At 41.6% G+C, this 25,075-nt stretch overlaps 1 protein-coding gene across 6 annotated transcripts in view; it reads right to left on the bottom strand.

The window, feature by feature from the left end:
* Positions 1–275: 275 nt before the first annotated feature.
* The window catches only part of gnb1l (guanine nucleotide binding protein (G protein), beta polypeptide 1-like), a 79,310-nt gene continuing 54,510 nt past the window's right edge, over positions 276–25,075 (bottom strand). For 2 of the 6 annotated variants that reach the window (XM_072240874.1, XM_072240873.1), the window contains exons 4-6: positions 23,392–23,490; positions 6,023–6,238; positions 277–2,844 (exon numbers count right to left, since the gene is read on the bottom strand). In XM_072240874.1, the coding sequence (XP_072096975.1) occupies positions 2,578–2,844; positions 6,023–6,238; positions 23,392–23,490 (582 nt within the window). In that variant the 3' untranslated portion in view covers positions 277–2,577. Of the gene's footprint in view, positions 2,845–6,022; positions 6,239–23,391; positions 23,491–25,075 lie in introns of all 6 variants that reach the window. The other 4 variants (XM_072240872.1, XM_072240871.1, XM_072240875.1 and 1 more) reach the window with 4 other exon arrangements.

Below are 25,075 nucleotides of genomic sequence, written 5' to 3'. Positions count from 1 at the left end.
TAGTTTAACTTTCTTATAGTAGCTTTTATTGCTGTATGTGTTTGTTATAGTTGGGGATGGTAGTAGGGATAAGCTCCCACTATCTATAAAGGCATCATCTCAAATTGCCTCTGACATCTCAGTCCAGCTACTGGCCATTCATCTACAAGTTTGCCATGCTGAATCTTTGCAAATCTCTAAGGAACATGTGTAATGGAGAGTACATTGACTGGGTGCATCATAGCCTGGTATGGAAACACCAATGCCTTTGAACGGAAAACTGCACAAAGTTAGTCAATACAGCCCAGTCCATCTCGGGTAAACCCCTCCCCAATATTAAGCACATCTGCACGAAATGCTGTCTTAGGAAAGCAACATCCATTATCAGACATCCCCACCACCCTCAACCATCAGGCTCTTGAACCAAAGGGAATAACTTCATTCGACATCACTTGCCCCATCATTGAGATGTCCCCACAACAGTTTCTCGTCTCCTGCAGTCTGGTTGAGTACCCTAGTTGTGCAGTCCTTCATTGATTCTGGCATGGCTATTATTCTATAGATTTATCGAGATTGTCCACGAGAAAATGATTCTCAGGGTTGTAGAGTGACATATAATAAAATTTAATTTAAACTTTGAACTTTATTGGAATCATCCTTTCCACACCCGCTCTATCTAGGTCTTTCAATATTCAATAGGTTTCCGTGAGATCCCTTGTTCCCCACCCTACACCCATTCTTCTAAACTGCAGCAAGTACAGGCCCAGAGTCATCAAACATTTCTCATACGTTAATGCTTTCATTCCAGGATCATTCTCATGAATCTTCTCTAGATGCTATCCTGTGCCAGCACAGCCTTTCTTGGATAAGGGGGTCAAACGGCTCACAATACTGGAAGGGCAGTCTGACCAATGCCTTATAAAGCCTCAGCACACCCGCCCCCAGCACAAGCACTCTGGGCTCGAGTAGTTATCATAACATTTTTCCTTAACAATCTAAAATCTACGTATATTTAATCACATGACCCAACCCCCATTTATGGCAGGAATGCCTTTAGCTACCAAGTCCTAAACTCTGACAACATTCCCTCCTTAATAGTTCTGTCTGCCTATTTGTCTTTCGTTCCTCCTGTAAGATACCCCTTAAGACCTCCTTCTTTTATGAAGCATTTCGACATCTGTTTATTATCTCCTTAAGTGCTTTGGTGTTAAATTTTATTACAAAACTCCTGAGATGCCTTGGGGCATTTTGCTATTAAAGGCACTATATAACTGGAAGCTATCTGTGTCAAAATTCAAGACCTCTGTCTCCTCTACAAAGGAAGCAGTTCGCTAAACACAATAAACTCTCATAAGGCATCAGAGTTAATCTTATTTTTAACATTAACTTTGTACCAACAAGTTTTAATCTCTAAAAGCACTATTAGGTGGTACTACATGTAGACTGATTCTTTAGAAAAATCCCATGGCACTTTTCAAAGCAGCGGTCAATTTAAAAATTTATCCCCCACCCTCTGGACACTTCATCAGGAGTGGAAAGGAAGTGGGAAGATGCCAGAATAAGAAGGTAGGGGGAGGGGGAAAGAGGAACAACATCCAAAGCACCACGATAGTGTCATGGTTAGCACAACACTTTACAGTACAGATTAGGGTTCGATTCCCGCCACTGCCAGTAAGGAGTTTAAATGTTTCCTTGTGACTGTGTGGGTTTCATCCGGGTGCTCTGGTTTCCTCCCACAGTCCAAAGATGTACCAATTGGTAGGTTAATTGGTCCTTGTAGATTGTCCTGTGATTAGGCTCGGATTAAATTGGGGGATTGCTGGGTGGTACAGCTCGAAGAGCCTCATGGCCATTCTGTATCTCAATAGTAAAAAAAATGATTTGAAAACAATGTATTATTTAGAGCAACACATACATAAAATGCTGGAGGAACTCAGCAGGTCAGGCAGCATCTATGAAGAGGAATAAACAGTCGACATTTCAGGCCAAGACTCTTTATCGAAACAGAAGGGGAAGAAGCCAGGATAAGAAGGTGGGGGGGGGGGGGGGGGAGAGAAGGAGGTAGGTACAAGTTGGCAGGTGATAGGTGAGACTAGCTGAGGGGGGATCATGGATGGGGGGGGAGGGTGGAAGGAGTAAGAAACAGGGACAGGAGAGTGGAGCATAGAAGGGAAGGAGGTGATGGGTGAGTGAGGAGAAAGGAAAGGTTGAGAGGAGAACCAGAACTGGGAATGGAAAAAAAGTTACGGGGAAAGAAATCATTTAACGTTAGAGAAATCAATGTTCATGCCATCAGACTGGAGGCTACCGAGACAGAATACTTGTGGATATTCATGACATGTAAAATCAGCTACCATGCCATCTTCCAAACAATGATAACTGAAGAGAAGTTATTTATTGGCTGTGACCTAGTATGAATTATTGTGCCAATGCTGTTTTCCTTTCTTCTTTAAAAATGATTCAACAGGAGGCAGTTCAAATTAAAATATTACTGTAATTGAATTACAGTGCAAATTATGGTCAAAACTGATGTCCATCACCAATTAAGTTATGATGCCCACACAGACTTCATTGAGTGAAAATACAGATTATGGCTCTTCATGGTTCGTTGTAAAGGGACCATAAGCTTATGCGCTGGTCCTTAGAGCCTGCAGCCATTAACCTTTCGCTCGGATCTGCATGGTCGGAGAAGGTCACACAGTGGATGCTCGCTGTGTGGTACAGCAGGACAGCCAGGGGCTTCAGGTTTTTCCAGCCAAAGATGCGGATCCGATGATCCCAACCGGCCGTGGCTACTATCTTCTTGTCTTGACGAAGGCATGTGTGAGCTATCCCAGCGTTCACTAACTTCACCATGTTCTTCAGCTGGGGAATTAAATTGGAATGAATTAGCTCTTTGGCAGATTTTCAAGGTATATTTTTCTCCTAGTTATTTTTATTTATTTATTGAGATCCAGCCAGTGATCTGCACCACCTAGCAACCAAATTTAATCCAATACAAATCACAACTCAATTTACCATGGCTAATTAACCTACCAACTGGTAAGTCTTTGGACTGCGGGAGGAAAACAGAGTACCCAGAGTAAACCTATGCTGTCATGGGAAGGAACTTACAAACTCCTTACAGACAATGGTGCAAATTGAACATGGTCACTGGCACTATAAAGGATTGTACTAGCCACAAAGCTTTTTATGCCTTTTAAAGTCTAAAATTTTCTAAAATTTGACATGTAGACTAATAACTAAAATAATAATGTATTTAGTTAGTAGCTATCATTGGTTTCAATAATATTCTTTATGCTTTTATTCCAATCTTAGGTCTATTGTACACTATAGCAATTTAGATGGAATATTTTTACCTCAGGGAACTGAAACAAGTTGCAGCAAGCATAAATATTGTCATATCTTGGATAATGTAACATCAAAACTCTTAGACTCAATCTTTCAGTGTAAGCACCTTGACATAATGGAGCAATGCTCTTCATTATGATGAAACACAGTGACAGATACGTGATATCCTTTGATTGTGTTCCACAGTTTGTTTTGTTCGTAGGTCAATATACTAAACAGGATGAAGAGCTGAGTATAAAATGTCAGCTTTCATGCTCAGAATCATTCCTTGTCTTTAGCTTTTCCTTGCTCCATGATCCAACTAGGCTTAATAAGTTACTGTTAACAAATTGACTCTATTGACTTTACAAGACACAGGACATCAGGATCAGAATCAGGCTTAATATCAAGGGTCTATGTTGTGAAATTTGTTGCACAATAGGTCTACAGCGGGTGCGATCTCATGGCTCCTCACTTGACTTGGATCACCTATGAAAAGCTGCTGTTCATAACATTTAACACTATCACTCCTAGAGTTCTGATCAAAATGCTCTAAAACCTGGGCCTCCATACCTCCCTCTGTAACTGGATCCTAAACTTCCTCACCGAAAGACCGCAGTCTGTGCGGATTGGAAATAAAATTCAAGGTTTATTGCTATTTACTTATATCTGCATTTGCACAGGTTTGTTTACAGTTTACAGTAACTATTTTAGAGATAGATTTGGAAAGTATGCCCACAGAAAAGAATCTCAGGGTTGCATGTGGGGACACGTAGGTATACTGATAATAATCTTTACTTGAACTTTGAACTATGAATTTCAGATGGTGACAAGAGGAGTACAGGAGAGAGAAATATCAGCTAGTTGGGTGGTATCGCAGCAACAAGCTTGAACTCAATGTCAGAAGGACCAAAGGAAACTGAAAGGGTAAGATGAGGAACACACACCAGTCCTCATAGAGGGATCAAAAGAGGAAAGGGATCTATTAAAGAAGGTACGACTGTGGCTATATTTTATTAGGAGTTTGAGGAGATTTGGTATGTCACCAAGGACACTTGCAAATTTCTACAGATGTATAATGGAGAGTGGGGGAGAAGGGATGACTGTAAGCCGTAGAAGATGTGAACCCAGTCAGCTCCATCATGCATCCAGGTCATCTTCAAAGACTGATGCCTCAGAGATGCCCCATCACCCAGGACATGCCCTCTTCTCATTGCTACCATCAGGAAGGAGATACAGAAGCCTGAAGGCACACTTCAGTGGTTCAGGAAAAGCTTCTTCCCCTCTGCCATCCCATTTCTGAATGAACATTGAACCCATAAACTCTACCTCACTACTATTTAGTACATGCTAAATTGACAATTGTCAAACTATGCTCTTGGCTACACATATTGGAAATGTTACATGCTAAGCAAATTAAATAGAGAGCTGAGGAAATGATACTGAGAGGGGAATTAACGCTAAGGGGTGTAAGATAAAAAAATAAAGATGGTGCTTCTGAAAAATTTACAAGGACGTGGCCTGGATTGGAGAGAAATGCCTTATGAGAACAGGTTGAGTGAACTCGCCCTTTTCTCCTTGAAGCGGTGGAGACCAGAGGTGACCTGATAGAGGTGTATAAGATGATGAGAGGCATTGATCATGTGGATAGTCAGAGGCTTTTTCCCAAGGCTGAGACTAACACGAGAGGGCACAGTTTTCAGGTTCTTGGAAGTAGGTACAGAGGAGATGTCAGAGGTAAGTTTTTTTACGCAGAGAGTGGTGAGTGTGTGGAATGGGCTGCCGGCGGCAGTGGTGGAGGTAGAAATGATAGGGTCTTTTAAGAGACTCCTGGATAGGTATATAGGGAGCTTAGAAAAATAGAGACTCTTGCTGGAGAAATTGTGGAAATCAAAATGCAAACCATTATCATATTTTCTGGGAATGTCCTGTTATCAAAGACTATTGGAGTGGGATACATAATGCCCTACAAGACATCTTTAAATGTGAAATACCCTTACGGAGTAAGACCATATATTTTGGGTATATACTCAAGAATGGTTGAAAAGAGATAAATATTTTAATGAATATACTGCTGGTGGCTGGTAAAAAGACCCTTATCAGGAATGGTTATCACAGGAGAGCCCAACTTTAAATGTATGGATGGAAATTACAATGGACATTTACAAAATGGAGAAGATAACAGCATCTGTTAATCATAAGCTGGAACAATTTTATTCATACTGGAAAAAATAGTTTAGCTACATAACACCTCTATAGGCCTGATTTTATTCTCACAAGTCAATGAATATGTTGTAAAAAAAAATCACTCCCTACTCTGTACATAGTTTTCTTCTCTCGATTGTTCTTTCTTTCCTCTCCTTTCTAAATGTATACCTCAGATAAATATTATGTGGAGATTTGTGACAAATATGATTATATGATATGTTTGTACAGTATCTGAAATACAACTTATGGAAATGTTTGATGATGAAATTCAATAAAAAATAAATTACCAAAAAAAAAGTAAAATAGAGGGCTATGGGTAACCCTAGGTAATCTCTAAAGTAAGTACATGTTTGGCACAGCATTGTGGGCTGAAGGGCCTGTATTGTGCTGTAGGGTTTTGATGTTTCTAATTAATTATCTGGGCTCTGCAATTACTCCTCTTCATGACAAAATATTTTTTCAGCTTATCAGACCATTGGTGTAACCCCTAATAAACGATGCTGACCTTAAGGTTCTGTTGCTGGTCAAGGCTCCAAGAAGCTACAACCTTTTCTGACGAGCCAGAGATACCCTTGACTTTTTCCGGATCAAAGTCAAGACACATGATTGGCTCTTTGTGGCAGGTGAGACGGCTCAACATTTTCTTTTCCGATAGGTCCCACAGGGTCACTGATCCGTCCTCGTATCCAATCAATATTGAAGGCCGAGAACAGGAAGGAGGCTAGTCAAAAACAAAAGCAGAGACAGACAGTAATGCAGTATGTAATGTACATTGATAAACCCAGAACTTTGATGCAGTTTAAACTATAAATATATTAAAAAATAAAACCTACAGTTTGCCCCAGTATTACCAAGAAAGAGGGTAGTGGATTCAACCCAGTACAGCACGAAAGTAGCATCCATCATCAGAGATCCTCACCACCCAGGTCATCCCCTTTTGTCGCTGCTGCCATCAGGTAGAAGGTATGAGAGCCTCAGGACTCTCACTACCAGCTTCAAGAACAGTTACTACCCTCAACCATCAGGTTCTGAAACAAAGGAGATAACTTCACTCCCTTTCGACAACCAATGATCCCACTTCAAGGACTCTTTATCTCATTTTCCTGTTATTTACTGCTATTTATTTATATTCACATGTGCCCAGTTTGTCATCTTTGTTAGGCCATTTCTGGGGTTAGGACATGTAAATTTTGACTTCAGCAGCAAACCTTCAGATCTGAATATGGACTGTAGATTAAATTTAAAATGCAGCACTGGACAATAGGTTCCTAATAGCCATGAACCGTAGTTAATTGAAAAACCAGACAATGTTGTATAGCATTGTCTGTAGTGTATGTGTGAAGAAGAAACTGTGAAAGTTACATGTAATTCAAAGGAAGCATTGTAGATATATTGTAAATATAGAATTGTCCTCTGATCTTTAGCATATAAAATATCATATAGTGTTGGGTTGAGCAGGACTCTTCTCCAAAAGGGGTCTCAATATGATGCCAGGCTGTATCTCATTTTGTTGAATAAAGAGACTGCTCCATATCTACCAGCTGTGTCTCTCCAGTGACTTCTTGCATGCGACAACAGTCCTTCTGCACTCTGGTTGACCTGTCATTGAACCATAGAACCATAGAACATTACAGCACAGAAACAGGTCTTTTGGCCCTTCTTGGCTGTGCTGAACTATTTTTCTGCCTAGTCCACTGACCAGCACCTGGATCATATCCCTCCATACACCTCTCATCCATATACCTGTCCAAGTTTTTCTTGAATGTTAAAAGTGAGCCCGCATTTACCACTTCATCTGGCAGCTCATTCCACACTCCCACCACTCTCTGTGTGAAGCCCCCCCCCAATGTTCCCTTTATACTTTTCCCCCTTCACCCTTAACCCATGTCCTCTGGTTTTTTTCTCCCCTTGCCTCAGTGGAAAAAGCCTCCTTGCATTCACTCTATCTATACCCATCATAATTTTATATACCTTCATCAAATCTCCCCTCATTCTTCTACACTCCAGGGAATCAAGTCCTAACCTATTCAACCTTTCTCTGTAACTGAGTTTCTCAAGTAATTGATCCCATTATAGTTACTATTCTACACATTTGCTGAGTATGCCCACAGGAAAATGAACACTAAGGGTTATATATGGTGGCATATATGTACTTTGATAACAAAATTTACTTTAATTTTGAGATGCAGCATAAAATCTCAGCAGGCAAATGATAATTATTAGAATGGATGAAGCAAGCTCAAGGAGCCTATCCTATTCTTGTGTTCTAGCTGTTCTCAAATAAATGCATTCAGAACTGTTTCCTAAGTCCCACTTAAATCGGTACGTGTTCATTATTTGTGAATTAACTGCTATCCTCGTCTGAAATCAAAGTCATTATCACCATTATTAAGGATGATTTATTACTGATTCCTGTAGTTCCTAGAATTCCTGAAGCCTTCGCACTCACCCACTGTGTTCATTGTTTTACTGCATTAATAAAACATGTAATACAAATCAGGTTTTTTATCACTGACTTATGTCTTGTAATTTGTTGTCTTGTGGCCCCAGTACAACGTAATTCATAAAATGTACTATAAATTACTGCATATATATGCATATACATACTCACACATATATAAGGTACTGTGCAAAGGCACATATATATAGCTAGGGTGTCTAAGACATTTTCATAGTACTGTAGTAATTTTACGTATTGCATTGTACTGCTGTCGTAAAAAAAAAAAAAAAATTTCCTGACATAAGTGAGTGATGATAAACCTGATTCTGATCTGGGTCTCTATTGTGGACTGAGAGTGGGAAGGGGACAGGGAGAGGGGAATCATGGTTGGGAGAAGGGGAAGGGAGAGGGAAGGGAGCGGGAAACATCAGAGATACATTCTGTAATGATCAAATGACCATGCCTGCTGTCTCAAGGCTGGGTGTGTCTGCACCTACATCATGCCCCACCACTGGCACTCCTCTGCTACCTGTCCCACATCCCTCCCACACCACTCCATCCTCACCATTCCCAACATCTTTTGCTCCAGGCAGATGTACAAAGCTGTTCTCCACTCCACATTGACAAATACAGAACTGTGAAATAGTTTTAGGCAGCCTTTGACTTTTGCACAGTGCCGTATGTATGAATGCCACACCAGTGTAACAGTTAGCGTGACACTATTACAGCTCAGGGCGTTCTGGAGTATTTTTCTAGTGCCATTCTGTAAGGAGTCTCTGTACTTCCTCCCCATAAAATACGTGGGTGTTCTGGATTCCCACAGTCTAAAGATGTACTGGGTAGGCTAAATGGTCATTGTAAATTGTCCTATGATTAGGTTAGGGTTAAATTGGAGGATGTTGAGTTGTTGAGGTGGTGCGGCTTGAAGTGCCAAAAGGACCTAGTCCACAGATTTAAAAAAGGCCATAAGACATCGGAGCAGAATTAGGCCATTCAGCCCATCAATCCTGTCTACCATTCCATCATCATGGCTGATATATTATCACTCTCAAACCTATTCTCCTGTCTTCTCCCTGTAATCTTACACAAATTGCCACTTGGTAAAATTCCGATATTCTTCTATCCATCTGTGGTCTGATGGTTTGGCATATGATATTAAATATGTTTCCTGTGTTCCTCAATGAACCCCAGCTCCCAAACCGTACACCCCTATCTCCCGATAATAATCAGTGCCCAGATCCTGAATTCCCTTGAAACTCATTTCCCATGCTCCCTTGAGATTTGTCAGGCCCTGGTTTCCCCTGATCCTTTTAGATTCTGAGGCCCCATTTCTCATTCTCCTCTGAAATTCACCAGAGCCGAATTCCCACGAGACCCAACAGAACTTTGGATCCCATTATGACCCTCAGGGACCTGGCTCTGACGAGACCCATCAGGGCCCCGGATCCCACGAGGACCGTCAGGGCCCCGGCTCCCACAAGGACCGTCAGCATAGTTCCCTTTAAGCTGGGTGCGTGTGCACGCACACACACGTTTTTCAACCAGCGCACAAAGGAAATTAATGTGCACACAAAAGGCTAGTTACCTAAAATAATGTAGCTGTTAATAATTATACTTCTTGAAAATAATCTTTTACCTGTTTCTGTTAACTAGTTAGTCGGTTTTTCAAATACCACAATGTACGTCACTAATTTACGTCACCTCACCGATCCTGTTCCGGTTTGTACAGCTGCATCACGGCGGCAGCCATATTTGGCAGACAGTGTTCATATCGTAAAGTTTACAAAGATCTGTTTCAAATCCTGTAGATAGCTTACTAAGTTTTATTGAAAAAAATATTGATTCACTTTGTCGAATTCAAAAGAAGCGAAGGGTGTGAAGCGCAAAAGAACTGCAAATTTGTTCAAAGTTGAATGGCTTAACAAAATAGTAGAAACTGCTACACCGAAAGCTCATGAGGTCATGAACATTCAGCTTACGAGAAATATTTATGTATGATACGGAAACTGAAGTTATCTGTTTGTATTGTCATGATGCGAAAGTTGCTGGAGAATTTGCTAGTGGAAAGAAGTGGGATGATATTTGGAAACTTGACTTTCTGAAGTGTCATTTGGCAAGTAAATTACATTTGGATGGTGTACAAAAGCTCAGGCAACAGAACCCATCATTACCTGTTACAGGAGTGCTACGCATGTTACGGTTGAGTGCAGATGAGCGAGAGTGAGAATGATCAAACCCAGAGGAGATCAAAGTTGAGGTACAAGAATGGTCAGCTTTTGATTTCTCTGCAATTGCAGATTGTGACTTCACATTTGGCGATGAACAAGTTAATACCTTATGTCTAAAATATGATTTTCTAGCTGAAAATATTGTAATAGTTAGACAGTTTAATGATTTCAAATTTTCTGTGCAAGAAAAAATTAAATCCAAACCGATTTCAAACTTTGCTCAAATGGCGGTATTTGTACTTCAAAATGAACAGTTTTGCGACCTTGCACAGTTGGTGGACATTGGGGGAACCTTTCTTGTGTCTAGTGCGGACTGTGAGCGAGGTTTTAGCCTAATGAATCAACTCAAAAACAAGCTGAGAAACCGTTTAGGTGAATGTCATTTGGATATGTTAATGAGAATCAAAAGCTATCAATGGGATGAAAGTTCTATTAGTCGAGATAGAGTTTACAAAGAATGGGTAAATGCCAAAGACAGGAGAGAGAAAAAAATAATTAAGTGACTTAAATATGATAAAAATCAAATATCTCCAACCTGATGGCATGAACATTGACTTCTCTAACTTCCGTTAATGCCCCTCCTCCCCTTCATACCCCATCTCTTATTTATTTATTATTATGATGTTTTTTCTTTCCTGTTTTTCTTCTCTCTTTTTTCTCCCTCTGTCCCTCTCACTATAACTCCTTGCCCATCCTCTGGGCTTCCTCCCCTCCCCCCTTCTTTCTCCCTAGGCCTCCCGTCCCATGATCCTCTCCCTTCTCCAGCCTCGTATCCCTTTTGCCAATCAACTTTCCAGCTCTTAGCTCCATCCCTCCCCCTCCTGTCTTCTCCTATCATTTCGGATCTCCCCCTTCCCCTCCCACTTTCAAATCTCTTACTATCAGTTGGTCCTGACGAAGGGTCTCGGCCCAAAACGTCGACTTCCTATAGATGCTGCCTGGCCTGCTGTGTTCACCAGCATTTTTTTGTGTGTGTGACTGAAATTTATGTATGTTATTTTGTTGTTATTCTGTGCAGTTTTATGTCAAATATTTTGTAAACCTACATAAACTGGCCCATGTGTGCATTCAGTGCACACATACTTTTGTCACAGGAAAAAAATTTGCACAACCTAAGATTTTTGCGCACACTGACTACTAAAAATTAGAGGGAACATTGCCCATCAGGGCCCTGGTTCCCATCCTCCTTTGAAACCCACCAGAGCCTCAGCTCCCATGTTTCTTGTAGTTCACTCAAGCCCTGTGTCACACATTAAAAACATTACAATCAGAATTGTCACAAGTACATCGAAGCATACAGTGAAATGCATCATATCACTTCAGAGAGGTTTGCAGTGTCGACACACTTACAGTGCCAACACAACATGCCCACAACTTATTAACCCGAAAGCATACATCTTTAGAACGTGTGAGGAAAGCAGAGCGTCCGGGGCAATCGCAGGCGATCACAGGGAGAACATTCAAATTGTAGACAGGAACTGAATCCTGATACTACAGCTGACACCGTAAAGCATTGCTGTAACTGCTTCATTATGCATTGCCTTGGTGCTTCCCATGTAGACTTCAAAATTAATTCTAATACTGGGTGACATCTATACAAACAATATTAAAGTTTATTAAAATCTGAAAAGCCCTCCATTGGTCAATGTCAACCTTGGATATTGTGTCTCAGCTGTCTACGTGATAGCCAAGCCAGGGCAGTACTATATGGAGAGCAAGCTGTTGCCTATGCAGCAGGCTCCCCCTCTCCGCACTTAGGCAGTTCTGAGTAAAAAATTCTAATTGGTAAGAATTGGGCAATAATCATATTTCCACAAAGTGATTACTAAGGCAGCTTTGTCCATCTACACTGTTCTTAAGGGTCTGCATTAAAGTTCAAAGCTCAAAATAAATTTTATTATTGAAATACACACATCACCATATGCAACCCTGAGATTAATTTTCTTGTGGGAATACTCAACAAATCTATAGAATAATTACTGAAACAGAATCAATGAAAGACCACCTAACCAGGGCATTCAACCAAGTGCTGAAGACAACAAACTATGGAAAAACAAAAAGAAGAAATAATAATAATAAAGTCAGAGTTACAGAGAAGTACAGCACAGAAACAGGCCCTTTGTCCCATCTAGTCCATGCTGAAATCCTTTTGAACTGCCTACTCCTAAGCACCTGTACCAGGACCATAGCCCTCCATTCCCCTAACCATGTACTTCTATAAGCTTCCCTTAAACATTGATATTGAGCTCGCATGAACCACATGCTGGCAAGCTCATTCCACACTCTCATGACCCTCTGAGTGAAGATATTTCCCTTAAACTCACCTTTCACCTTTAAGCCACGGCCTCTGGTTGTAGTCCCAACCGACCTCAGTGGAAAAAGCCTGCTGCATTTACTCTATCTCTACCCCTTGTAATTTTGTATACATTGATCAAATCTCCTCTCAATCTTCTACGTTCTAAAGAACACAATCTTAACCTATTCAATCTTTCCTTATAACTTAGGTTCTCCAGACCCAGGAACATCCTTGTAAATTTTCTCTGCGCTCCTTCAACCTTGTTTACATCTTTCCTGTAGATAAGTGACCAAAACTGCACACAATACTCCAAATGAGGCCTTACCAACATCTTATACAACTTCAACATACATCCCAACCTCTGTACTCAATACATTGATTTATGAAGGCCAAGGTTCCAAATGCTTTCTTTACTGTGACAGCACATTCAACGAATTATGTACCTGTATTCCCAGATCCCTTTGTTCTACCACACATTCCTCAGTGCCCTACCGTTCACAGTGTAAGACCTATCCTAGTTGATCCTGCTGAAGTGCAACACCTCTCACTTGTCCACATTAAATTCCATCTGCCACTTTTCAGCCCATTTCTCCACCTGATGCAGGTCCCTCTGCAAGCCATGATAGCCTCCTCACAATGCACCACACCCCCAGTCTTGGTGCCACCTGTACATGTGCTGATCCCGTTAACCACATCATCATCTAGATCATTGATATAGATGACAAACAACAAAAGACCCAGCACTGATCCCTTCAGCACACCACTAGTCACAGGCCTCCAGTCAGAGAGGCAACCCTCTACTACAGTACCACTCTCTGGCTTCTCCCACAAAGCCAGTGTCTAATCTTAATTTACTACCTTATCCAAAATGTCAAGTGACTGAACCTTCTTGACCAGCTTCCCATGCAGGACCTTGTCAAATGCCTTACTAAAGTCCATGTAGACAACATCCACTGCCTTGTCTTCATCCACTTTCCAGGTTACTTCCTCAAAAAACTCTATAAGATTGGTTAGACATGACCTACCACACACAAAGCCACGCTGGCTATCTTTTTATCAGCCCATGTACTTACACATCTGATCCAATAACTTTCCCACAACTGATGTCAGACTCACTGACCCATAATTTCCTAGTTTCTATTTGGAGCCTTTGAAACAGTGAAACAACATTGGCTATCCTCCAATCCTCTGGAACCTCTCCTGTTACTAAGGGTGTTTTAAGTATCTCTGCTAGGGCCCTGGCAATTTCTGCACTTGCCTCCTGTAGGGTCCAAGGGAACATCTTGTCAGGTCCTGAGGATTTAACCACCCTGATACACCTCAGGGTAGCAAACACCTCCTCCTCTGTAATGTGTACAGGGTCTACAAAGTTGATGATGCTTTGCCACACTTCTATAGACTCTGTATCCGTCTCCCCAATAAATACAGATGCAAAGAATACACTTAAGATCTCATGTTTAGGCTCCACACATGGATTATCATTCTGGTCTTCCAGAGGACAAATTTTGTCCCTCGCAATCCTTTTACTCTTAACATACCCATAGAACTCTTAACATCCCTTAGGATTCTCCTTCATCTTCACCGCTAGAGCAACCTTTTGCCTTCTTTTAGCCCTCCCAATTTCTTTCTTAAGTGTTCTCTTGCATTTCTTATACTCCACAAGCACCTCATTTGTTCCTACTTACCTAGACCTGCTTTGCACCTCCATTTTTCTCTTAACCAGGGAATCTCTTGAAAACCAAGGTTCCCCACACTTGTTATCTTTACCTTTTATTCTGACAGACACATACAAGCTTTGTACCCTCAAGATTTCGTTTTTGAAGGCCCCCATCTTTCCAAATACACTTTTGCCAAAAAACAGCCTGTCCACACTTTCCAGATAACTTCTTATACCATCAAAATTGGCCTTTCTCCAATTTAGAATCTCAACCTGCAGACCAGACCCATCTCCTTGCATATTTACTTTGAAAATAACGATAGTATGGTGACTGGATGCAAAGTACTCCCCAACACAAACTTCTGTCACCTGTCTTGTCTCATTCCCTAATAGTACATCCAGAATCACACACTCTCTCATTGGGACTTCTATGTGGTGATGAAGGAAACTTCATCTGAACATATTTGACAAATTCTATCCCATCTAGCCCTTTTACAATATGGGATTCCCAATCAATATGTGGAAAGTTAAAATCACCTGCAATAACAACCTTACGTTTCTTGCAGATGTGTTCCTTTAAATCCTTAGGACTGTTGGGTGATCTGTAATATAGCCCATTATTGTGGTCATAGCTTTCTTATTTCTCAGTTCCACCCATAACAGCTCACTCGTTGAGTTCTCCAGTCTGTCCTGATGGAGCACTACTAGTCCTGCCAATTGTTGATCCATGCCCGGAGCTTATCCGCCTTTCTTACATTACTTCTTGCTTTGAAATATATGCAACTCAAGACACTAGTCACACTATGCTCAACCTTTTCATTCACAACTTTCTCTGAGGTCTTACCAACACCTGCCTCCACAACATCTCCACTAACTGTTCTGGCACTTCGGTTCACATCTAGTTTAAACCACCCCATGCAGCATTAATAAATGGAGAGACTCAGTGCCAAAGAGCCAAATACTGTGACTTTCCGTTGTTAGTTCAACCCCAACCCTGACAGCATCCAAAGTGATATACCTGTTGTTGAGGGGGATGGCCACAGGGGTATTCTGCACTGGCTCCTTAACCCTTTTTCCCTTCCTGACTGTCACCCAGTTTCCTGTACTTTTGGTATAACTAACTTTCTATATGTCCAATTATCAACCCTTCAGCCTCCCAAGTGATCCAGAGTTTGTCCAGCTCCAGCTCCAACTCCTTAACATGGATTGTTAGAAGCTGCAGCTGGATGCACTTCTCACAGTTGTAGTTGTCAAGGACACTGGAGGTCTCCATGTCTTCTCACAAGAGGAACATTCAACTATTCTGCCTGACAGCACTACTGTCCTAGCAGAGCAGATGTAAAGAAGGGAAGGGGAAAAAAAACTTAACCTACAACTTTTTTTTTGCTTTCTCTGACTGAAGCCTCCCGTCGCTGAAGCCTCGAAGAACTAAAGCCTCAAGATCACCACTCTGATTCTGTCCACTCAGACGATGGCTGCTGTGCTTGCCCCTGCTTTCCTTTAATTTGCTCTTGTTAATCAATCTCAAATGTGGATTGGTCGCCGGTCAAAGCTCTATCATGTTGCCATGACACGCTGCACTCTTTTTTACTCGAGTGGTGGATCTGAATGAAATCTCCTCCTCTCAAACTTCCGATGTCTGGATTAGTTGCTGGTCAAAGCTTGATAATAAATAAATAAGCAATAAGAATCTAGAACATGAGATGAAGTGTCCTTGAAAGTGAGTCCATTGGTTGTGGGAACGTTTCAAAGATGGGGGCAAGTTAAGTTAAGTGAAGTTATCCCTTTTGGTTCAAGAGCCTGATAGTTGAGGGATAATAATTGTTCTTGAACATGGTGATGTGAGTCCTGAGGCTCCTGTATCTTCTTCTTGATGGCAGCAGTGAGAAGAGAGCATATCCTAGGTGGCAGGGGTCCCTGATGATGGATGCTGCTTTCTTGAGACAGTGTTTCACGTTCATGTACATGTACTCAAGTGGTTGGGAGGATTTTACCTGTTAATCGAAATAACAGAAAGCACGCAGTGCTCGTTCTCTCAAAGATTATAAATAAACCTTGTCGAGAAGGGGTTCCTGACCTGGAGTCCAAAAACCCCTTGCTTAATGGTATAAAAAAGGTTGGGAACCCTTTTTGTATAGTCATTTATCCTGTTATTGGCTCTTATTGTGCCAGGATGTTACATAGGTAGATTAGTGAGATATTTTATTAAATGAAGAAACAATGAACAACACATCCGTTGCTCAGGGTTGACCATGGATGTTGTGTCCTAGCTGTCATACACAAGCCAGGGCAGTACAATATGGAGAGCAAGCTGTTGCCCTTGCAAGAGGCTCCTTCTCTCCATGCAGCTGATGAATCTAAAGGAATGACGGACACCGATATAGATAAGCACCAGCGACGTTCGCAAGAGTGGGAGGGTGAACAGCCAGAAGTCGTGGTCCATGTAGGTAGGATGAGTGATGCGGTTCTGCATAGGGAGTTCAAGGAGTTAGGTGCTAAATTCAAGGACAGGACCTCCAGAGTAGTAATCTCAAGATTGCAACCCATGCCACATGTTAATTAGGCCAGAATTGGGAAGATTATACAGTTTTAAACCTGGTTAAGGAATTGGTGTAGGAGGAAGGGCATAAGATTTTTGGATCATTGGGCTCTCTCCCAGGGACGGTTTACACCTGAAGCTAGAGAAGGACTAATATCCTAGCAGGAGGGTTTGTTAATGCTGCACACATGGTGGGGCTTAAACCAGAGCTGCAGGGACATGGGATCCAGAGTGCCAGAACAGTTAGTGGAGAGACTGCAGAAAGAAACATGTTGGTAAGACCTCACACAAAGTTTGAGCATGGGGTGACTAGAGCCCTGAGCTCCCCATATTTCAATGCAAGAGGTGACGTAGGAAAGGTGGATGATAGTGCTGAAGATGAGGTAGCTGGTTTACAAAAAGAGGCAATGTGTAGTGAGGAGAGGCTGTTGATAGGGCAAAATTGCAGTCAACAGGATGAGTTGAAACGTAAAAGGCTGACAAAATCTAAAAAGGTGAATACAGGACTGAAGGTGCTGTATTTCAATGGGTGCAGTATACAAAATAAGGTAGATGAATTTGCAGCTCATGGCTGAAAGGAGATTATAGCTGGGAGCTTAATGTCCAAGAATACATATTGTATCAAAAGGACTGGCAAGAAGGCAGACAGGGTGGTGTTGTTCTTTTGGTGAAACGTGAAATCAAGTCATTCGAGAGAGGTGATATAGGATTGGAAAGTGTGGACAGAGTTAAGAAACTGCAAAGGCAAAAAGACATTGGTGGGAGTTGTATATAGACCCCCAAACAGTAGTAAGGAAGTGGTCTACAAATTACAACAGGAAATAGAAAATGCACACCAATGTTACAACAGTCATGGGGATTGCAATATGCAGGTAGATTGGGAAAATCAGGTTGGTGCTGGATTCCAAGAGGGGGAATTTCTAGAGTGCCTATGAGATGGCTTTTTAGAGCAGCTCATGGTTGAGCCCACGAGGGGATCAGCTTTTCTAAATTGTGTGTTGTGCAATGAACCAGAATTAAGAGAACATAAATTTAAAAAGCCCTTTGGGGATGGTGATCATGATATGATCAAATTCACCCTGAAGTTTGAGGAGAAGCTAAAGTAAGATATATCAGTATTATAGTGAAGTAAATGGAATTACAGAGGCATGAGAGAGGAGTTGGCCAGAACTGATTGGAAAACTGGCAGGGATGACAGCATAGCAGCAATGTCTGTAGTTTCTGGAAGCAGTTCAGAAAGCACAGCATACGTACATGCCGAAGAGAAAGAAGTATTCCAAAGGCAAGATGACACAGCTGTGGCTAACAAGGGAAGTCAAAGCCAACATAAAAGCCAAAGAGAGGGCATATAACAGAACAAAGATTAGTAGGAAGTTAAAGGATTACGAAGCTTTTAAAAACAAACAGAAGGCAGCTAAAAAAAGTCATTAAGAAGGTAAAAATGGAAAACGAAAGTAAGCTAGCCAATAATATTGAAGAGGATTTCAAAGGTTTCCTCAGATATATAAAGTGTAAAAGAGCGGTGAGAGTGGATATCGGACTGCTGGACGACAATGCTGGAGAACAGCTCATGGGTGAGCCCACGAGAGGATCAGCTTTTCCGGATTGGGTGTTGTGCAATGGACAACAAAATGGCGGATGAACTGAGAAAGTATTTTGCATCAGCCTTCACTGTGGAAGACACTAGCAGTATAGCGGAAGTTCCAGGTATCAGGGGTCAAGAATTGTGTGACGTTACCATAACTAGACAGAAGGTTATTAGCAAACTGAAACTTCTGAAGGCAGTTAAATCACCTGGACCAGAAGGAGGTTGTGAAAGAGGTGGCTGAAGAAATCATGGAGGCATTAGTAATGATCTTTTAAGAATCACTAAATTCTGGAACGGTTCCAGAAGACTAGAAAATTGCAAATGTCTTTCCACTCTTCAAGAAGTGAAAGAGGCAGAAGAAAGGAAACCATAGACCAGTTAGCCTGACTTCAGTGGTTGGGAAGATGTTGGAATCGATTCTTAAGGATGACCTCTCAGGGTACTTGGAGACACATAATAAAATAGGCTGTAGTTAGCATGGTTTCCTCAAGGGAATATCTTCCCTGAGATATCTGTTGGAATTCTTTGAAGAAATAACAAGCAGGATAGACAAAGCAGAACTGGTTAAAACTGTATACTTGGATTTTCAGAAGGCCATTAACAAGGTGTCACACATGAAGCTGCTATGAGCCCATGGTATTACAAGAAAGATTCTAGCAGCGATAAAGCAGTGGCTAATTGACAGGAGGTGAAGGGTGGGAATAAAGGGAACCTTTTCTGTTTGGCTGCCGGTGACTAGTGATGTTCCACAGGGGTCTGTGTTGGGACTGCTCCTTTTCACATTATATGTCAACGGTTTGGATGATGGAATTGTTAGCTTTGTTGCAAAGTTTGCTGACGATATGAAGATAGGTGGAGGGGCAGGTGTTTTTGGGGAAGTAGTGAGGCTAGAGAAGGACTTACACAGATTCTGAGAATGGGCAAGGAAGTGGCTGATGGAATAGAGTGTAGTAGGGAAGTGCATGGTCACGCACTTTGGTAGAAGAAATGAAAGGGTTGACTATTTTCTAAATGGAGAAAAAATACAGAAAAAAGAGGCCCAAAGGGACTTAAGCGTCTTCGTGCAGGGTTCCCTAAAGGTTAATTTGCAAGTTGAGTCTATGGTGAGGAAGGCAAATGCAATGTTTGCATTCATTTCAAAAGGACTAGAATATAAAAGGATGTACTGCTGTGACTTTATTGTGAGCAGTCTTGGGCCCTTCATCTTAGAAAGGATGTGCTGAAATTGGAGAGGGTTCAAGAGTTCACAAAAATCATTTCAGTATTGAACGGCTTGTCATATGAAGAGCGTTAAATGGCTCAAGGCCTGTATTCACTAGAATTCAGGAGGGTGACCTCATTGAAACCTAACGAATGGTGAAAGGCCTTGATAGAGTGGATGTGGAGAGGAGGATTCCTATGATAGGAGAGTCTAAGACCAGAGGACACAGCCTCAGAATAAAAGGATGTCCTTTTAGAATGGAGATGAGGAGGAATTTCTTTAGCCAGAAAGTGGTGAATCTGTGGAATTCTTTGTCACAGGCAGCTGGGTGGCCAAGTTGAATCCTTTGATAGATTCTTGATTGGTCAGGACATGAAGAGATACGGGGAGAAAGCAGGAAATTGGGGCTGAGAGGAAAGTTGGATCAGCCACGATGAAGTGGTGGAGCAGACTCGATGGGCCAAATGGCCTAATTCTGCTTCTATATTTTATGGTCTTGTGGTCTCGGAGCTCCACTGAACTCCAGGGAGGACAGCCTTACCTCCAGATGTTTCCCTTGGGGTTTACTCACAATGGCTTCCCCATGAGTGGGTACAGGCAGCATAGGTTTGAGATCAGAATTTTCCTTCTCCCAGATGAGCTGCCAACCATGGCCAACATCCACCATTTGCCAAATTAGGATACTGATAAAAATAACCATCCCTTGTCTTGAAAAGTTGATCAGGCCAGCACCAACAAAGACCTGGGCATGCCTGATGATCAGAAATTTACTGTATTATGTCTGATAACATAAGTGTTTCAAGAAGTGTTTCAACATAGTGTTTCTAGAGCTAGAATTATTGTTGAGAATATCTTGCAACTGATTATTTCTCTTTTATTTCTGTTTGCTCCTTTTAGCCTTTTTTATATTTTCATTGATTCCTATTATTACAGTACTGTGCTGTGCAACAGTCTTAAGCACATTTATATAGCTGGGGAAGGGAGAGGGGAGGGAGTGGGAAACACCAGAGAGACATTCTGTAATGATCAATAAACCAATTGTTTGGAATCAAATGACCTTGCCTGGTGTCTCAGGGCTGGGCATGTCTGCACCCGCACTACCCGCCCCCGTCCCTGGCACTCCTCTGCCACCTGTGCCAAACCCTTCCTGCGACTTTCCAGCCTCACCAGAAAAACAAACTTGCTCTCCACCACACATGGACAAATACAGTACTGTACAAAAGTCTTAGGCCCCTTAGCTATATATATGTGTCTAACACTTTTGTTCACATTATATTTTACCTTTATTTAATAAATCACAGTGCATTGTGGATTATTAAATGTATAATGGAATCCATAGAAACTACAGCTATTAAAAAGGTAAACACAGGAGATTTTACAGATACTAACTCTTCCTTCAGTTAGTCCTGACGAAGGGTCTCGGCCTGAAACGTCGACTGTACCTCTTCCTAGAGATGCTGCCTGGCCTGCTGCGTTCACCAGCAACTTAGATTTTGCAGATGCTGGAAATCCAGAGGAACTCAGCAGGTCAGGCAGCATCTATGGAAAGTAGTAATGAACTGAATGACCCTTCATCAAGACTCAGCCCAGAATGTTGACGCTTTACTCCTTTCCATAGATGCTGTCTGACCTACTGAGTTCCCCCAACATTTTGTGTGCGTTATTGCTATTAAAAACTCCAAGAGGACCACAACGTTGTTGTAGGGTTTGGACGCTTGCATGCCTCAATGACCCGGAAAGCTATATTGGCTGGAATCAGGGCCTTGTGCTTTGATTCTTAGTCAGGTATCCCATAACAAACAGGTCAAAGGGAAGAGGTCAAACTAAAAGTGGTCCACTGGTCCTCCAGGTTCAGGGGTTCAGCTCGGGGCTAACAATCCTGACTGGTCAAACAAAAAAATTGTTATGGAAACAAATTGAAGATCCCTTCTATGTGGCCAAAGACAGACAGAGATGGAGGACTTTCATTGCTGCCTTAAATGCCAGCAGCATAACAGGCAATTAATAATAATACGATTATTAAAAATGGTTTGCCGTCCCCCAATGAGTTCAAATTTTAGCCAAGGATAAATAAGTTAAAATAAACTGCTTAATAAGTGCATGTTTTTCCACAATACTAATAAAAGTCACATTAGGGTGAAGGGTACCCAGTACAACAGGTATGGAGCATTAAGAAGCAGTCAAACGACATAGAGACAAGCTGAGATGGATGGAAAAAATCTCAAACGGTTCATCAGCAAAACTACATCAAATTCCAGAGGACGGTGCTCTGAGAAGACAAATGAGATGTGCCACAAATTCCTTTGTCCACAGGCCCAAGAAAGACTTCAATAATATAAAAACAGGACCCTGCATCAAAAGCGAAGCCACTGCTGATATTTTTAGTTTTGTCATCAAGTACTTTTCCCCCTGTTAAACTGTAATTACTATGTGCCAATAGCAAGTAAATAAAAGTTTACAAGAAACATTTTTCAACAATAAGTTAATTTGTGTAATTTTAGAAACACATATTTACTTGTGTGTAATGTTGGACTGCCCATATACAGTACTGTGCAAAAGCCTTAGGAACATATAAGATGTTGCAACAGTGCTGTAGTAATTTTATGTATTGCAGTGTACAGCTGCAGCAGAATAAAATTCATGATGTCCATGCGTGACAATAAACCTGATTCGGATATTCTTTTTTCTTCTTTATTGATATACAGCACAGAGCAGGCCCCTGCGGCCCTTCGAGCCACGCGGCCCAGCAACCCCCGATTTAACCCTCACCTAAACCGGGACAATTTACAATGACCAATTAAACTACCAGCCAATATGTCTTTGGACTGTGGGAAGAAACCAGAACACCAAGTGGAAACCCATGTGGTCACGGAGAAAACGTACAAACTGCTTACAGGCAGTGATGGGAGTTGAACCCAGGTCACTGGTACTGTAAAGCATTATGCTAACCACTACACTACTGTGTGATGGGAATTGAACCCGGGTCACTGGTACTGTAAAGCATTATGCTAACCACTACACTACCGTGTCATGGGTCCCTATTGTGGACTGAGAGTGGGAAGGGCCAGGGAGAGGGAAATCATGGTTGGGAAAAGGGGAAGGGAGAGGGAAATCATGGTTGGGAAAAGGGGAAGGGAGAGGGAAATCATGGTTGGGAAAAGGGGAAGGGAGAGGGGAGGGAGGGAGCACCAGAGAGACATTCTGTAATGAGCAATAAACCAATTGTTTGGAATCAAGTGACCTTGCCTGGTGTCTCAGGGCTGGGTGTGTCTGCACCTGCGCCACCCCTACCACTCCTTCTCTGCCACCTGCCCCACACCCCTCCCACGGCACTCCACCCGCCCCAATCCCAACATCCTTTGTTCCCTCAAGATTTACAAACTCTCTCTCCGCTCCACATTGACAAATACAGTACTGTCCTAGGCACCCTAACTATATACATGTGCCTAAGTTTTTTTGCACAGTACTGTATACCATTCCACATTCAGTCAATTAAGTATAGAGCCTAGACCATTTATGATTACTCTAGATCTCACTGGTTTAGAATCATTATTATTAAAAGTACCTAACCAGTAGCTTTGTAATTAAACATCTTTTTTAAAGAATATCTTGCTAATCACAAAATAGTCTAAAGTCAATATTATTATTTCCTGTTCCTGACATTGACAAAGTGCCAAACTTCTCAGCCAACAACCCAGTCACCCCTCTGCCCTCACCCATGCACTTAGCACGAAACAAACAGCGCCTGTTGTCCGACCGTCTGCAACAATAAGTGCATCTGTGTTCCAAAAAAAAATTAGTTTTGCGGATGAACGGGAGACAAGCTGAAAACAGAAAAAATAACAGCTGAACAAAACATGAATCACATGCTCAAGGCAAAATGAGTCAGCACATAGACTTCTGCGATGCGTTCAGTGTGTTTTACCTGCCAGAGCTTCAGACACATCGGCATGCCCAGTTTAGCATCTTTTGGTGGACTTAGGGTCCAGACTGGCGTCTTGTTAGGTAAATCTACAATCTTAACCTGTATTTTAAGAAGGGAGTTAAATATAATAATGACAATTAATTTAATGGCACACCAGTCTTACAGGCTGTAGCCTACACAAAAAGCCATTGGCAGAAATATGGCAATAACTAGAAAACACCAAGCTGTCATCTATATTTTTAGAAAGATGGTAAATAGTATAAAAGCAATTAATATAATGGTATGCCAGGCCTACAGGCTCTAACTTACACAGAAAGCCATCGGCAACAATCTGGCAATACTTAGAAAACACAGTTTTCTCATAGGGAAGTAAAACTCTATTGTCACTACTTGAGATATGGATTATCCCCACTGTGTCTCAATCAATACCATCATTGTGTTTTTGAATATAAACAAACTGGTTTACTCTAGTGCAAACAGGATATCGGACAACAATTATTTTTATTTCAGAAACATTATCTGTCAAAAGTGATACATTTATTACAATATAACCATATAACAATTACAGCACAAAAACAGGCCATCTCGGCCCTTCTAGTCCATGCCGAACTCTTACTCTCACCTAATCCCACCAACCTACACTCAGCCCATAACCCTCTATTCCTTTCCTGTCCATATATCTATCCAATTTAACTTTAAACGACAACTTCAAACCTGCCTCAACCACTTCTGCTGGAAGCTCGTTCCACACAGCTACCACTCTCTGAGTAAAGAAGTTCCCCTTCATGTTACCCCTATAGTTTGGCATTTACAGAGTACAAATCTAAAGAGTTTATCTCAGATACAGGACAGTGCAAAAGTCTTAGGCATATATATATGTAGCTAGAATGTCTAAGACTTTTACACAGTACTGAAGTAATTAATTTTATGTATTGCATTTTACTGCTGCCACAAAAAAAAAACAAATTTCATGACCTAAGTGAGTGATGACAAACTTGATTCTATAATGTCTCTCTATCGTGGACTGAAAGTGGGAAGGAGACAGGGATTGTTGGTGCCAGACAGGGTGGTTTGTGCATCTCAGAAACTGTTGATATCCTGGAGTTACATACAGTCTCTGGACTTTACAGAGAATGGTTTGAAAAACAAAAAAAACATACAGTGAGTGGCAATTCTGTGGGGAAAAATGCCTTGTTAATAAGAGAGGTCAGAGGAAAATGGCAGGAGTGGTTCAAGCTGACAGGAAAGTGACAGTAACTCAAACAACCACACTTTACAACAGTGGTGTGCAGAACATCATCTCTGAATGCACAACACATGGCACCTAGAAATACAGGAGTATGTTAAGTACAGAGGCACTTAATAAAGTGATCATTGAGTTTATAATCACTTGTACAGGCTCAATGCACAATGTTGCAATGAAATGATGTGGGTGTGCCAGGGGCTGGCGTAGGTGCAGACACACTCAGCCCTGAGACACCAGGCAAGGTCATTTGATCCCAAACAATTGGTTTATTGATCATTACAGAATGTCTCTCTAGTGCTCCCCACTCCCTTCCTTCTCCCTTCCCCTTTTCCCAACCATGATTCCACTCCCCTTCCCACTTTCAGTCCACGATAGAGACACATATCAGAATCAGGTTTATCATCACTCACATTTGTCATGAAATTTGTTTTTCTTGTG

Source organism: Mobula birostris, chromosome 22 (genome assembly GCF_030028105.1).
Source record: "Mobula birostris isolate sMobBir1 chromosome 22, sMobBir1.hap1, whole genome shotgun sequence".
Lineage (NCBI taxonomy): Eukaryota > Metazoa > Chordata > Chondrichthyes > Myliobatiformes > Myliobatidae > Mobula > Mobula birostris.
The sequence above is the reverse complement of the archived record's forward strand: the minus strand, read 5'-3'. Positions and strand labels throughout refer to the sequence as shown.